Source organism: Dermochelys coriacea, chromosome 1, assembly GCF_009764565.3.
Source record: "Dermochelys coriacea isolate rDerCor1 chromosome 1, rDerCor1.pri.v4, whole genome shotgun sequence".
NCBI lineage: Eukaryota > Metazoa > Chordata > Testudines > Dermochelyidae > Dermochelys > Dermochelys coriacea.
Genome location: NC_050068.2, coordinates 100,038,884 through 100,053,498, shown reverse-complemented (window position 1 = coordinate 100,053,498; position 14,615 = coordinate 100,038,884). Strand labels below are relative to the sequence as shown.

General features: G+C 44.5%; 1 protein-coding gene across 1 annotated transcript in view; it reads right to left on the bottom strand.

Moving 5' to 3' along the window:
• The window catches only part of PCCA (propionyl-CoA carboxylase subunit alpha), a 408,049-nt gene extending 394,555 nt beyond the window's left edge, over window positions 1-13,494 (bottom strand). The window contains exon 1 of the mRNA XM_038386634.2: window positions 13,367-13,494. Within this exon, the coding sequence (XP_038242562.1) occupies window positions 13,367-13,438 (72 nt within the window). The 5' untranslated portion in view covers window positions 13,439-13,494. The remainder of the gene's footprint in view (window positions 1-13,366) is intronic.
• Between the last annotated feature and the right edge of the window lie 1,121 nt (window positions 13,495-14,615).

The following is a 14,615-nucleotide window of genomic DNA, read 5'->3' as shown; positions in this document are numbered from 1 at the left end:
CAGCAGTGCTGCTCTAAGGTAAGTGGTGTAACCGCTCTTTGTAGGCGGGAGACAGCTCTCCTACCAACAAAATAAAAACTCGCAATGAGAGGTGGTAGCTTTTTTTGACAGAAGAGCACACCAGTGCTTTTCGTCAGTAAAACTTTTATCCATCAGGGGTGTGGGGGGGACCCCCCACACACACACACCTCCTGACCAACAAAAGTTTTACCAACAAAAATGTAATGACATAGCCTAAAAATGCCATGTGTCACAGTAGTAGCCGAGAGTTTAATATGTTTAAATAATTATCTGGACAAAGCTGTGAATAGTTCCTGTAAGAAAAAATTTAGACTAGACAAGAGGGGAGGAAAAACTGTGAGACTTCAAAGGGACCTGTTTAAGTTAGATCACTCCTCAACAAATGGCAGAAGAAATTTATTGTTAACAAATAAAGTCCCTCACATTGGATGGAGTTATTTGAACTATTCCTATGCCTTACTGGTTTCTAAATAAGCATATCAACTCAGGAAAGATATCTGAGCACTAATGTTGACAACCCAATTGAGACCTCTGCTGAATGTACAGCAAGAGTCAAAATAGCGAAGTATTAGCATTACAATATTTACCATTTCTTATGCATCTTACAAGTCAATGGTATCTATCACATAGCATGATCAATGGTCTGAGCTACTGGGCAATTCCTATGAAAATACTTTTCACAGTCTGTAATAATCCTATAAAACTCATCACAAGTTACGAATGAGCCCAAGGGGTAAGCAGGATAGGATATTTATACAGAAGTAACAAGAATATCCAGAGTTTTAGTAGTAAATACCAAAGAAAATGAGAGTTTTGATAGGGATATAAACCTGCAGACAACAATAAAGATACTGTGTGTTATGTGTTTTGCTCAGCAAGTTCCTAAGACTTCCCCCACACACATACTTACAGCCAATGTTAGTCCGAGTTCATATTGTCCAAATAGTCAAGACTAAATTCTCAAAAAAGTGTTTTGTTCATTTAGATTGTTTCCAAGTTTAATTATAAAAGCAACATTCAGATAAACAGGTGTCTGATCTCTTATAATAGGCTTCCCTTTGATAGCATCACTTTAAAAAAATAAAAATGGCTGTTCTCATCAACAGGTTCAGAAACACTCAAAAAAAGCTGTAGATCAGTAAATGCTCTGAAGCTTTTACTTGCACATCTAAGATACCATTTTTGAAGAGTCTCCACCTAAAGATGTGGCAGCGTAAACTGCTTCAGAGCCAGATAAAAATCTCAAACAACAAGGGGGTTGTCACATGAAAGTACAGCTATCCCATGGTAAATTTACTGGACAGGTCTATTTTAAGTTTATTGCAGAGTAGTTACACTTTCAGGCAACACACACTATATCAGTTGTCACATAAATACAGGTGTCCATGTAGGTGCCGGAACTAGGGGTGCTGACGGTGCTGCTGAACCCCTTGGCTTGAAGTGGTTTCTATTATATACAGGGTTTACAGTTTGGTTAAATGGTTCAGCACCCCCACTATACAAATTATTCCAGCACTCCTGGGTTGTCACTACAGGGCACAGGCAAAGTATAAAGGTCAAGCTTAAGGGGAAGTGATAGAGCATGTGGAAGCCAGGGAGTCAGTAGAATCTAATTACTTTGAGACACACATGGCCAGAGAAAGGGAGAAATCCTGGCTTCTCTGACTTCAATGAAATCTGTGGAGCAGGATTTAAGCCAGAGAGAAGAGGTAGCTCTTGACCTAGAATCTGAAGTGAACCAATGGCATTTCCTAAAGAATAGGAGCTGAATGGGAAAAAGGGCTGCTACCCATTAGAGAGAGATGCAGACCCAACCAAAAAAAAAAAAAAAAAAAACCCACACACTATAGAGTTTGAGAAGAGATGGGGACAGGGTGCTGCAGTGGTTCTCAGGCTGTGGCCCACAAAGCTCTGCCAGAAACTGTGCAGAGCTATTCCTGTTCCAATGGCCTAAGCGTCACTAATTGTAGCGCAGTCTAAGACTTCCAAGGGGCAAAGAGGTGATTTTTGGTTAAAAAAAAAAAAAAGCACACATGTACCACCCCCTCTCAGTCATTTCAAGTCATCTCTCTAAAACCTGCATGGCTGCTTCTTAACTTCTCCCACCACACCCAGGACAATACTAAAATTAAAGTAGCAGCAAATATACACAGAAGGATAAAACCAAACTGAAAAAGTGACTGGGACAGTCTAAAGCTGTATGGAATATAAAGAAAGATTAGGACACAAAGGAAATAGAGCCCTAGACCCAGGAAGATTACACAGGATTCAAATACAAAAAGGGAGGGTGCGGGGGGCAGGGGGAAGAGTCATAAATAATTAAGTAATTGCACTATCAAGTTGAGTTTTTCCAACTTCCCGCCCTTATGCTTTTTCCATATAAACCAAGCTCTTTATGTACCACAAGGAACTGCTATCTGAAGAGGAGATGAGTGAGTGAGTGTGAGCATGAGCGTGACACAGACATACTGGGCTAGAGAAAAGGAGGAAAAATGAAGCTGGGGGGGGAAAAAAGAGAGTATGTTTGGAGCCCAAACTAAGTGGGGTTGTGCAAAGAGAGGGACAACTACATGGAAGACTGTGAAGGGTAGAAGGTAAAATTTTGTATTCTATTCTGGAAAGGACAAACCAGAGAACATGAGTAGGGATAGTAGATGGGTGCAGGAGTGGGCTATATATTCCTACTTCTGCATGTGAAATAGAAGAATGGACACCACATTTTGGCTGGACTGGAGGGGGTAGGAGAGGGAGAAGGGGACACACACACACACACACCCACCCCCTCCTTCCATCACCACCCCCACCCCACAACAGAAAGACACTATCTCCTTTTTGTACACTACAGAAGGGTAGGGAAACCCACAAGAGCTCAATCACACATTCAACAAAATCTTTGCAAGTTAATATAATTCACTGGAAGAAAAGCTTCTGATTGTTCATAGTGACTGAACCAAGTGTGTACAGCTAATTTAGAAAGAGAGACTACTGAACTGTCTTCTAAAGACCACAATACAAAGCCATTTAACAGGAGAAGCCAAAAGATTTGTGCTAAAGAAGCAAGTTGGAAGGGAAGAAGTGGAAAAGTTACAGTCAGTGGTAATTAAGATGGATTTAAGGCCTTGGGATTTATTGAAAAACACCTTTTAATATCAGAAGAGGAAACCTGTCATGCAGTTAGAGAAGTGAAAAAAAGTAAGAAACCTTATTCAACTGTTTTGAATATAAATTTTGGCAGGAACTTCATCTTAGTTTTACGAGAATAACCTAATCCATTTACAAAGTTTCTACATTAAACAAATCACAACTATCTTCCTCTTTCTCCTGTATTGAAAATACTTAGTCTGTCAAACTATACAGAATTAGAGTTTTATTCTCTAAGTACCTAAATACACAGAGTTGTAATCTAACTCAGTGTGTTCCAGTTAGTTGTATTTTTAACAACCCATTCAAAGGTTTAAGTCAAATTTGCTTCAACTGGAAACGAAACCATTATATTTTTAAAAAAAAAAAAAAAAAAAAAAAAAAAAGAAGTTGGTTGAGCCTGTATTGATAGGACCAGAGTTTGACAACTCTGTGCTATACGAGTTATCTCTAAAACAAGTTGGAGACACTTCAACAAGATGACATTTTACAATGCATTTAACAGGGCCTTGGCCCAGAGCCACAAAGATAGAGGCTTGGTCTATACTACAAAGTTAGGTCTATGTGAGTCACCTTGCATCAGCCTCATTATGCCTGTGTCTACACTCAGCATTTCTGCAGGACTCCTACCATTGCTCAACACTGTTCAGGGAAGTCGGCCTATCGTGGTTGACGCAGTGCAAGTATAGACACCGTGACCTAGGTTGATCCTAACAGTTCTGCAGCAGCTGTCCCATAATGCTGGGCACTGACCACAACTGTGAACTCCACTGCCCAGGAATCAGACCAGAGCCACACCCACCTTTTACAAAGCCCACATTTTTAAAATGCCTTTTCCTGATTCCCCAGTTTGATGAGCACACCTAGCAGCTCTTCCTTGTTGCACACAACTGCCCAATAGACCATGCGGGCTATGTGCTCCAGAGGTGCGCATGCCTGGAGTAGACAGGAGGCACTGGATTTCTTGGGCCTGTGGGAAGAATAGTCTGTGCAAGCACAGCTACAGAGCAGTTCTGGAAATATGGACATTGACAGACAGATTGCACAGGGGATGCAGGCAAAGGAGTACAACAGGGATCAGCAGCAGTGCTGAAGGAACTGCAGCAGACATACCAGAAGGCCAGTCAGACCCAACAGTCGATCTGGTGCTGAGCCACAGATCTACTGCTTTTAATACAAGTTGCATGGCACACTTGGCGGAGACCCCACCAACACACTGCAGAGCACCATGGGTTCTTCTGAAGAGGCCAGGATGAAGACTCTGCCTGTGAGCAGCAAGGAGAAGGAAGATAGGGGACATACAATCAGGGAGGTCCAGCTACGCCAGGATCCATTCCAGACTCCACCACAGTTTGGTCAGTTCCGGAAGCCAAGCCCAATGCAGGGGAAGAAACCACAGGAAGAGTTTGTGAATCCATTTCCTGTTACCAGGGTGGATAAAAATCAATTTTTTATTTAAAATCGGATTTTTTTAAAAAATGCTTTGAGGAAAAAACCTATTATAAATTCTAATTCTATAGTATATTCATGTAATGTTTAAGAAAACTTTTGTAAATGAGTTCATGGATTAGGGACCCAATCTTATGGAGTTAAATTACAAGCATTAAAAAAAAAAACCCACCCACACCACCACAAATGGGACAAGCACTACTTCTAGCTCATTTTCTTGCAAATACTCTCAATACTCGGTACCAGGATGAAACCTTAACTGCTGAAGAAGAGGAATTGGACATCTAGCAATCATCCCTCCGTAATGCCAACTATAATAAACTTCAGAGCGAAGGGTGAACCATTCAAGAAATATATGTCTGCTGATGATGTTTTAAAGAAAGTCACACCAGTGAACTGGTGGAAGTCACTTAAGCACTTGGATTCAGAGATTGTTGAAGTGATAATCTCACTTAACAATAATAACTTCTTTTTACAACAGCAGAAGAATATTTTCTTTCTTTGGATTAATTCATTCCAAATTGTTCATAAACTAGAAAAGAAAAACAAGCTTTCCTGCTTTTTCAGGTCCCAAACGATTTCTCAAAACAGGAAAATGAAGGTGAAGACAACCAAGTTAGCTGCAGAAGCCAAATATTTTAAATTTATCATATTGACCTGGCTGATCTAGTCGATTTAATTTTTTTTTAAATATTTCATTTAACTATTTTAGTTAACAATTTTAACAAAAACAAACCTATTTTAAAAAACTTGAACATTTAACTGAATTCTAAAATTCATATCCTTGTTTTGTTAATGGCAACAAAATCCTCCAAATATTAAATGATTAACCTGTTGAATTGGAGATAGTTCACCTCCCAATGACTTCATAAATATCTGCTTCAATTACCTTTGGTAAATGAATATAACCAAACAATCATTCATTTTCTGATATAGCTGTAAAACTAATCTGAAAAGTTTTCAAAATAAATCACTTTAAAAATGTACAGTGTGTACCTTTTAAAAATGAAATGTACATCTGAGTTGTGAAGAATATGTATTAAACTTATACCAACCAGTAAGTATGCACTTTTATCTAAAAATCCATGATTAAACCGAGTCTTCCTGACTAGTGATTTAAATCAAATCCACCCTGCATGTTACAATGTTTAAGTGTACAGATGAAGCCGAACCGCTACATAGCGGGGCACAAGTATTGACTTTTCATTAACATACTCATACTAGAACAAGTAGCAGTACAACAAACAGAGCTGGGAGGCAATGCAGAGCAGTTTGTTTATGTACACAAGGACATCCCTTGAGAGATCTTGATAAAAAATTTTTGGCAGAGGATTGCAGTGTAGCTCTTTGAAAAGTTTCTAGGTATGGTAACCTTATTTCTGCCTCAAAAGTAATATGCCAGTCCGCAATGACTTTGGCTGCCACCACTGAAATAAACAAGCCAGCAGCATACAGGGCCAGGTGGCTTCAGGATGCCAGCAGCAGTGTTTTCTACATCTTTGTTACCCTTAAGAACAAGATATCAGCTAAAACCACCACCACCACCAGTGGAAAATAGTGCCAGTGCTCCATGCCACTGCCCTACACTCATACCCCTAGGAATAAGAGCCAAAATTTTATTATTTTATGATTTATTATTTTAAGAGCCAAAATATTACTGTACAGGGAGAGTTCAATCTATCAAAACCCACACATTCAGCTGTTATTCTGCAGCTGCTGAGCTAGCAGTTGAATTTTTTCCTTGATGCTATTGAGGTGGCCAGTGTGCAGCATCAAGAACCAGGGAAGCAAGGGGTAAAGCTAGATCCCCCATGATCACTGTAGCACTGACAATACTGAAATGCCAAATCCGTTGGTCAGGAAAGAACATCCCTGTTTGCAGCTTTCTGAACAGTCCTGCATTCTTAAAGATGAGAGTATCATTCACCTTCCCTGACCAGCCAACACTGATCACTAGCAAAGCATCCCCAGTGATCCATCAGCACTTGCATATCCATAGAAGAGTAGCCCTTTCTGTGATGAACTCTATGCAAGGTAGGCTGGTGCTAAAATAGGGATGTGTGCACCTGCTATCACCCCATCTCAGTTCAGGAATCCCACTACTGCAAATCCATCCACCATCTCCTGCACACTACCAAAAGAAAAGAAGTACTTGTGACACCTTAGAGATTAACAAACTTCCGTGAGCTTATGCTCAAATAAATTTGTTAGTCTAAGGTGCCACAAGTACTCCTTTTCCTTTTGTGAATACAGACTAATACGGCTGCTACTCTGAAACTACCAAAAGAGACACTCTTGTATAGCAGGCGCAGGAAACAAATTAATAGCCCTACACACTTGCATGACAAGGGTCCCCACTGTGCATTTTGGATTTGGAAAATCATTTCCCACTGACTGATAAAAATCCAGGGTTGCAAACTTCCACAGAGTGATTGCCACTCACTTCTCCACTGCCAGTGCAGCTCTCAATCAGGTGTCCCTGAGCTGAAGGGCAGCAGCAAGCTTGGCACAGTTCCAGGAACATGGCGTTTTGTGTTTGAAAGTTTTGCAGCCAATGCAATCCCACCAGTTAATGCTTGTTTCTCAGGCTCAGAAGCAGCTCTTCTCCACCTGCAGCTGATCTACAATGCCATCAACAACCTTGAATTGGTTTTCACTGTGTCCCTCAGCAATCTATCCTCTATGAAACAGAACCTTAGCAGCAAAGGACATAACTGTCTATGGCTCTACAAATACTGGAGGATTGTCTGTCCTGTGTTTGCAAAAGAGAGTACTTGTGGCACCTTAGAGACTAACAAATTTGAGCATAAGCTTTCGTGAGCTACAGCTCGCTTTATTGGATACATTCAGTGGAAAATACAGTGGGGAGATTTATATACACACACAGAGAACATGAAACAATGGGTATTACCATACACACTAAGGAGAGTGATCACTTAAGATGAGCTATTATTCCTCCTCCTCCCCCCTCCCCTCCTGCTGGTAATAGCTCATCTTAAGTGATCATTCTCCTTACAATGTGTATGATAAAACCCATTGTTTCATGTTCTCTCTCTCTGTGTGTGTGTGTAAATCTCCCCACTGTATTTTCCACTGAATGGATCTGATGAAGTGAACTGTAGCTCACAAAAGCTTATGCTCAAATAAATTTGTTAGTCTCTAAGGTGCTACAAGTACTCCTTTTCTTTTTGCGAATACAGACTAACACGGCTGCTATTCTGAAACCTGTCCTGTGTTTGCAATACTCATAACAGAGCAGAGCTGTGTGAGCTCCATGGTTCTTTTAGAGAGGACTGACAGCATGAAGTGCTGTGCAGCTTCACAGGATTTTTTTTTTTTTTTAAAAAAGGCATGAAAATTATAAAATAGATGAAGTTGCATAATAGGACCTTGATTCCTTGCTCCCAATCACTCCCACACGACTCACTTCTGTCCCACCATGCGTTGCCAAAATTTCTCAAAAGACCATGTGCCAGATAATGGCAAGTTGCACATTGGAATACCTACCCATGGTGCATCAACACAGGCACTCCTGGTGAGTCACACAGCACCAATTCAATGAACCAAGAATGCACGAGCAATACACCAACTACAGCTCTACTGCATAACTTGCATCAACCAAGGTTTCTAGCACAAATATGGCCTTAGGCACCACTGCAATACACAAAACTCCTGCTTGGCTGTAGGCACCTAAACTCATTGGCACCTCAAGAGCTCCCTCCCTGGGCATGTGTACTGCAATCTCCCCCCTAAGCCCCACAGCAATCCACAAACTGGGGAAAAATAGATGTAGAGTGGCCTATCACACATACAGGACCCAATTCAGTAGGCATGCTCAGAGGCCACCTACCAGGTCAGGTCTCATTCAAAAACCCAGCTGGAGGGGGAGGCAGCAGTGCCCATGTTATAACTTAGCCCAGTGGTTACAGCACTCACCTGGGATATGGGAGATGCAAGTTAAATTCTCCCCATCTGCCAAGGGAGAAGCGGGAGGGAAGAAGAGGATTTGACCAGAGGTCTTCCACCTCTCAGAGTGCACTAAGCACTGATCTACAGGACATTCTGATGTGGGGCTTCCTCAATCTCTCCTGTTAAAGCTGTTCCACTGAGCATTAAAAAAAGTTACTGGAAATGGGGAGTTGGACCATAGTCTCCCCACCACTCTCGCCCAGTGGGTGCCCTAACCTTCAGGCTACAGAGTCACTCTCTCTCTCTGGGCCAATGGCTTAAGTATTTATACAAAGTGCAACACAAGATTTTAGACAAACTCACCTTCCCACAAGACAGGCAGATAATTAAGTTCAAAGATGAAGCCAGAGAATTCTAACAACGTTTTAATTTGTATCTACATAAGAGGGACAAAAGTTATGCTTCTTTAAAAGTTTAGCATGAGCTATCTGCCATTTTCATATCTAACTGGTGTACTGCAAAGATGTTAGTTAATGTTTGTATAATCTTTTGAGCAAAGAGCCTTTGTTTCAATTATTGACTGAGTAGCATCTAAACTGAGTTTTATGTAGCTATGCCAATATACTATCCCCTAAATTATCAGGAAGAATATACTAACTGCAAAATAATTTCTAAAATGGGGTGGTGGAGAATCATTGCTGTGGAGTTATACAATGAAAATTTGGAATCTCTAAGATCAAGCCATTTTGAAAATACAGATGGGGGAGGGGGAATAAAATACAGCAAGATGGGGGGAGATAGATTTTTGGAAGTAGTGTTTGAAAACTGGATTTGTAATGGACTTTGTAGTTTATAAACGTCAATCCTAATTATGGCAAGCTACTGCCAATCCATAATGCATTTCACCTTCAATTACAGGTTACCCTCCATGATCCTTATTGACCTAATACTATCAGTTATACTATATGTCAACATCTAGACAAGAAACTAAGGTCTCCCTGAAAAAGCACAAGAACAAATCCGCACAGACACACCCCTAAAACCCTGACCTGTGGTATTCTGCTACCCAAGATCAATAAACCTGGAAATCCTGGACGCCCCATCATCTCAGGCATTGGCACCCTGACAGCAGGATTGTCTGGCTAGGCAGACTCCCTCCTCAGGCCCTACGTTACCAGCACTCCCAGCTATCTTCGAGACACCACTGACTTCCTGAGGAAACTACAGTCCATTGGTGATCTTCCTAAAAACACCATCCTAGCCACTGTGGATGTAGAAGCCCTCTACACCAACATTCCACACAAAGATAGGCTACAAGCCGTCAGGAACACTATCCCCGATAATGTCACGGCTAACCTGGTGGCTGAACTTTATGACTTTGTCCTCACCCATAACTATTTCACATTTGGTGACAATGTATACCTTCAAGTCAGCAGCACTGCGATGGGTATCCGCATAGCCCCCACAGTATGCCAACATTTTTATGGCTGACTTAGAACAACACTTCCTCAGCTCTCGTCTCCTAATGCCCCTACTCTACTTGCGCTACATTGATGACATCTTCATCATCTGGACCCATGGAAAAGAAGCCCTTGAGGAATTCCAACATGATTTCAACAATTTCCATCCCACCATCAACCTCAGCCTGGACCAGTCCACAACAAGAGATCCACTTCCTGGATACTACAGTGCTAATAAGCGATGGTCACATAACCACCACCCTATATCTGAAGCCTTCTGACCACTATTCCAACCTACATACCTCCAGCTTTCATCCAGATCATACCACATGATCCATTGTCTACAGCCAAGCTCTACGATATAACCACATTTGCTCCAACCCCTCAGACAGAGACAAACACCTACAAGATCTCTATCATGCATTCCTACAACTACAACTACCCACCTGCTGAAGTGAAGAAACAGATTGACAGAGCCAGAAGAGTACCCAGACATCACCTACTACAGGACAGGCTCAACAAAGAAAAGAACAGAACGCCACTAGCCATCACCTCAGCCCCCAACTAAAACCTCTCCAACGCATCATCAAGGATCTACAACCTATCCTGAAGGACGACCCATCACTCTCACAGATCTTGGGAGACAGACCAGTCCTTGCTTACAGACAGCCCCCCAGTCTGAAGCAAATACTCACCAGCAACCACACACCACACAACAGAACCACCAACCCAGGAACCTATCCTTGCAACAAAGCCCGTTGCCAACTCTGTCCACATATCTATTCAGGGGATACCATCATAGGGCCTAATCACATCAGCCACAATATCAGAGGCTCCTTCACCTGCGCATCTACCAATGTGATATATGCCATCATGTGCCAGCAATGCCCCTCTGCCATGTACATTGGCCAAACTGGACAGTCTCTACGTAAAAGAATGAATGGACACAAATCAGACGTCAAGAATTATAACATTCAAAAACCAGTTGGAGAACACTTCAATCTCTCTGGTCACTCGATCACAGACCTAAGAGTGGCTATCCTTCAACAAAAAAGCTTCAAAAACAGACTCCAACGAGAGACTGCTGAATTGGAATTAATTTGCAAACTGGATACAATTAACTTAGGCTTGAATAGAGACTGGGAATGGATGAGTCATTACACAAAGTAAAACTATTTCCCCATGGTATTTCTCCCCCACACCCAACCCCACCCTCCACTGTTCCTCAGATATTCTTGTTAACTGCTGGAAATAGCCTCCCTTGCTTGTCACCATGAGAGGTTTTCCTCCTTCCCCCCCCCCCCACTGCTGGTGATGGCTTATCTTAAGTGATCACTCTCCTTACAGTGTGTATGATAAACCCATTGTTTCATGTTCTCTGTGTGTGTATATCAATCTCCCCTCTGTTTTTTCCACCAAATGCATCCGATGAAGTGAGCTGTAGCTCACGAAAGCTTATGCTCTAATAAATTTGTTAGTCTCTAAGGTGCCACAAGTACTCCTTTTCTTTTTGCGAATGTTCTCCTATTTTGCTTAGGATCCTATTTTTAAAATGTCAGTGAGTCTAGTTTTTTGTTCTATGCCTCACTAGTTATATACTCAATATCATGAATCTGTATCTTGAAGTATGAGATCTTTGTAAGAATTCACACTACGCTCTTCAATAAAGTTCTCATTAATATAAACTATTAACTTGTTTTTTTCTTATAAATTATTTTCACCATTGTTGGAAGCTGCCTGCCCTTGGAAGCTCATAAGCTTCTGTGGAGCTTCATGCTCCATTGGACAGGTACCAAGTTCTCTATGCTCTCCTGCTCACTCTACCATGTATTCCTAAGAAATCTTCCACTTCCTGGCTCACAAAGGAGGATGGGAGGGAGGCTTTTATCTGTTCCGATTTGCTGCATCCAGGCCAAACCCATGCTTATTCACCCAGCTTCTGCATACCTTCTAATTTACAAGAGAAGTCTCCTCTTCTGCATGCCTCCTAAGGTGTATAGTATGGCAGCTTTGCTGCCACCATCCTTAAGAGGTACAACACTGGAGAAGGTTCTTATTCTGCAGGGCTCAGAGTTCTGCTGATCAGGTAAATCGTGGCTTCAGTCCCCTTGCAGGTGCTTTTTCTCCCTTGACTACTTCAGATATCCACTCCTAGGCAACCTGCCTTCAAGAATTGCAAGCATTCAGATTCCTTCCCTTCTATGACAGGTTTCACAGTAGCAGCCGTGTTAGTCTGTATTCGCAAAAAGAAAAGCAGTACTTGTGGCACCTTAGAGACTAACAAACTTATTAGAGCATAAGCTTTCGTGAGCTACAGCTCACTTCATCGGATGCATTTCGTGTAGCTCACGAAAGCTTATGCTCTAATAAGTTTGTTAGTCTCTAAGGTGCCACAAGTACTGCTTTTCTTCCCTTCTATAAAATTCTTACAAGCAAGCAGGAGGGTAGTCCCACTGTCCCAGTGTTTAGGAGATGCACTATTCTGCAGAGCTCACAAGTTCTAAGGGCTATACAAGGCAGATGCTTTGTTCTTCAAGTTTCTCTCCAAGCTCTACCCTTTCTCCCCTCCTCCCTAAAGGATCTTCAAGGCCTCTCTATATGAATGCCTCTGTTCAGAAATAGCTGGTGCATTAAATATCTTAAAACAAAATTAATATTTTTGTACAGCATTTAACATAATTGTTATTCGTGCAACAAATGAGAGATTTTCCATTAGTTTTTATGGAGTACTTAGAAGTGAGACAAATAACTTGGTTTTTCTTTTTGCAAACTAGTTTACGCACCACCTTTCACACAATGATCCCCCAATCCTGACTGGAGAGTCCAGAAGCCACAAGTCTCATATGAAGAGTCACTCATTTAAATACACACACAAACACACAAACACTAGTGCCTCCTCCAATTTGAAAGGAGGGGCGCCATGGCAGTCAGGAGAAACAAGCAGGCTCCTGAAGGAAGGGGCTCCGAATACTGAAGCCCATTTTAACATTATTCCCACCAGTCTCTGCCAGCCCGCCCCCGAGGACAGCAGCTGGCCAGGGCTAGCCTGCCACAGCCCACAAACACCTGGGCAACCCTGGCAGCTCCCTGGGGCAGGGAAGGGGCACACACCCCCAAGGGGCACCCAGCACAAGAGCCCGGGGACAATCCCCGGGCCCCGCGCCCAGCAAAGGGCGCCGCTGGTCTCTCACCGGCCCCAGACAAGGGCGGCGACGGGCTCGCTCAGCGCTGCTCCCCCGGGCTCCTGCCACAGCCCGCAACGCCTCCTCCGGGGGCTCCCGCCGCCGCCCGCTGGGGCGCAGAGCTCGGCTCCCCGCCCCAGCGCATCCCGCGCGGACGACTCCGAGAGGCGCCGGAAGGGCGCTCGGACCCGGCTCCCCGCTCACCTGCAGCGCGAGCGGGTATCGCTGCGGCTGCCGCCAGGCGCCCACGGCCATTTGGCGCAAGGACGCCGCCATCGTCGCTGCTAGCCGGAGCCCTGGTTGCCCTTTCACCTCGGCGAGGGGGAGGGGAGGGGCGGGGCCGCGCTCCGCGCTCAGCCAGTCAGGATCGCCTTCTTCCCTCGCTCCGCCCCCGCGCCCGGCCGGCACCGAGGCTGTGGGAAAGAGGCAGGGAGGGCGCGCGCGCGCGCGCCGCGCCTTCCTCGCCTCGCGCCCGTCATCCTAGTGCCTCGGAGGAGCCGGCTACGCGGGGATTCCCCGAGAGCGCGGGGCTGCTGCGCGCTCCCGGCAGCCCAGAGCGGCCCCGCCCCCCCCCCCGTCACTGCCACGCGCGGGACCCGGCGCTCCGGCCGCAGGCGCCGCGAGCGTGACTGGCCGCGCGCCGGGGCGAGGCTGCACTTTCTTCCCTGGGCTCGCGCTCCGCCACCTGGGCACCGAGGCCAGGCTCCGCGGGCGGCTGCTGCCGCCGCGTCCCCAGCACGGGGAGCCCCGAGCCAGCCCGGGCGGTGACACCAGCCTCCTGGCAGGCTTAGGAGTGGTGCTGGCAAGTGCACTGCCGGGGGGGACCGCCCGGCTGTGAGGGCGTCAGGCAATGCAAGCCCAGGAAAGCATCCTGCCCCTCCGACCCACTGTGAACGCTGCCAAGGAGCTGCTGGCTTCTCTTCCCCCGCGAGGGAGCGCAGCCCCTCGGGACTGGTCTGGCGGTATTAGCCCTGGGTGCTGTTCCCCCTCCCAATCCACACTGTGTCCACCGCAGCCAGTAAGGTACATTTTGTGCATCTAGCTCTGCTTGAGTGTCACTAGTCTGGCTGCTCGTTAGAGATTTTTCTAGCCTAAATAAGTTAATAGGATAAAACCCTTCATCCACCCCCTCTGGGGGGTGATCGTACCACCCTACTCAGCACTGGTTAGGCCTCAGCCGGCAGAGCTGTGTCCAGGTTTGGTCACCAATGGATAGAAAGGACTTAGAGAAACTGGAAAGGATCCAGAGGTGAGGGACAATGATCAAAGGGATGGAATGCAAGCCCTATGAGCAAAGGCTGAAGGAACTGGGTATGTTTAGTTTGGAAAAGAGGAGATTAAGGGGGGATATGATAGTGGTCTTCAAATACTTCAAAGGCTGCCATAAAAAGATGGAGAAAAGTTGTTCTCTTCCGCCATAGATGGCAGGACAAGAGGCAATGGGGTCAAACTG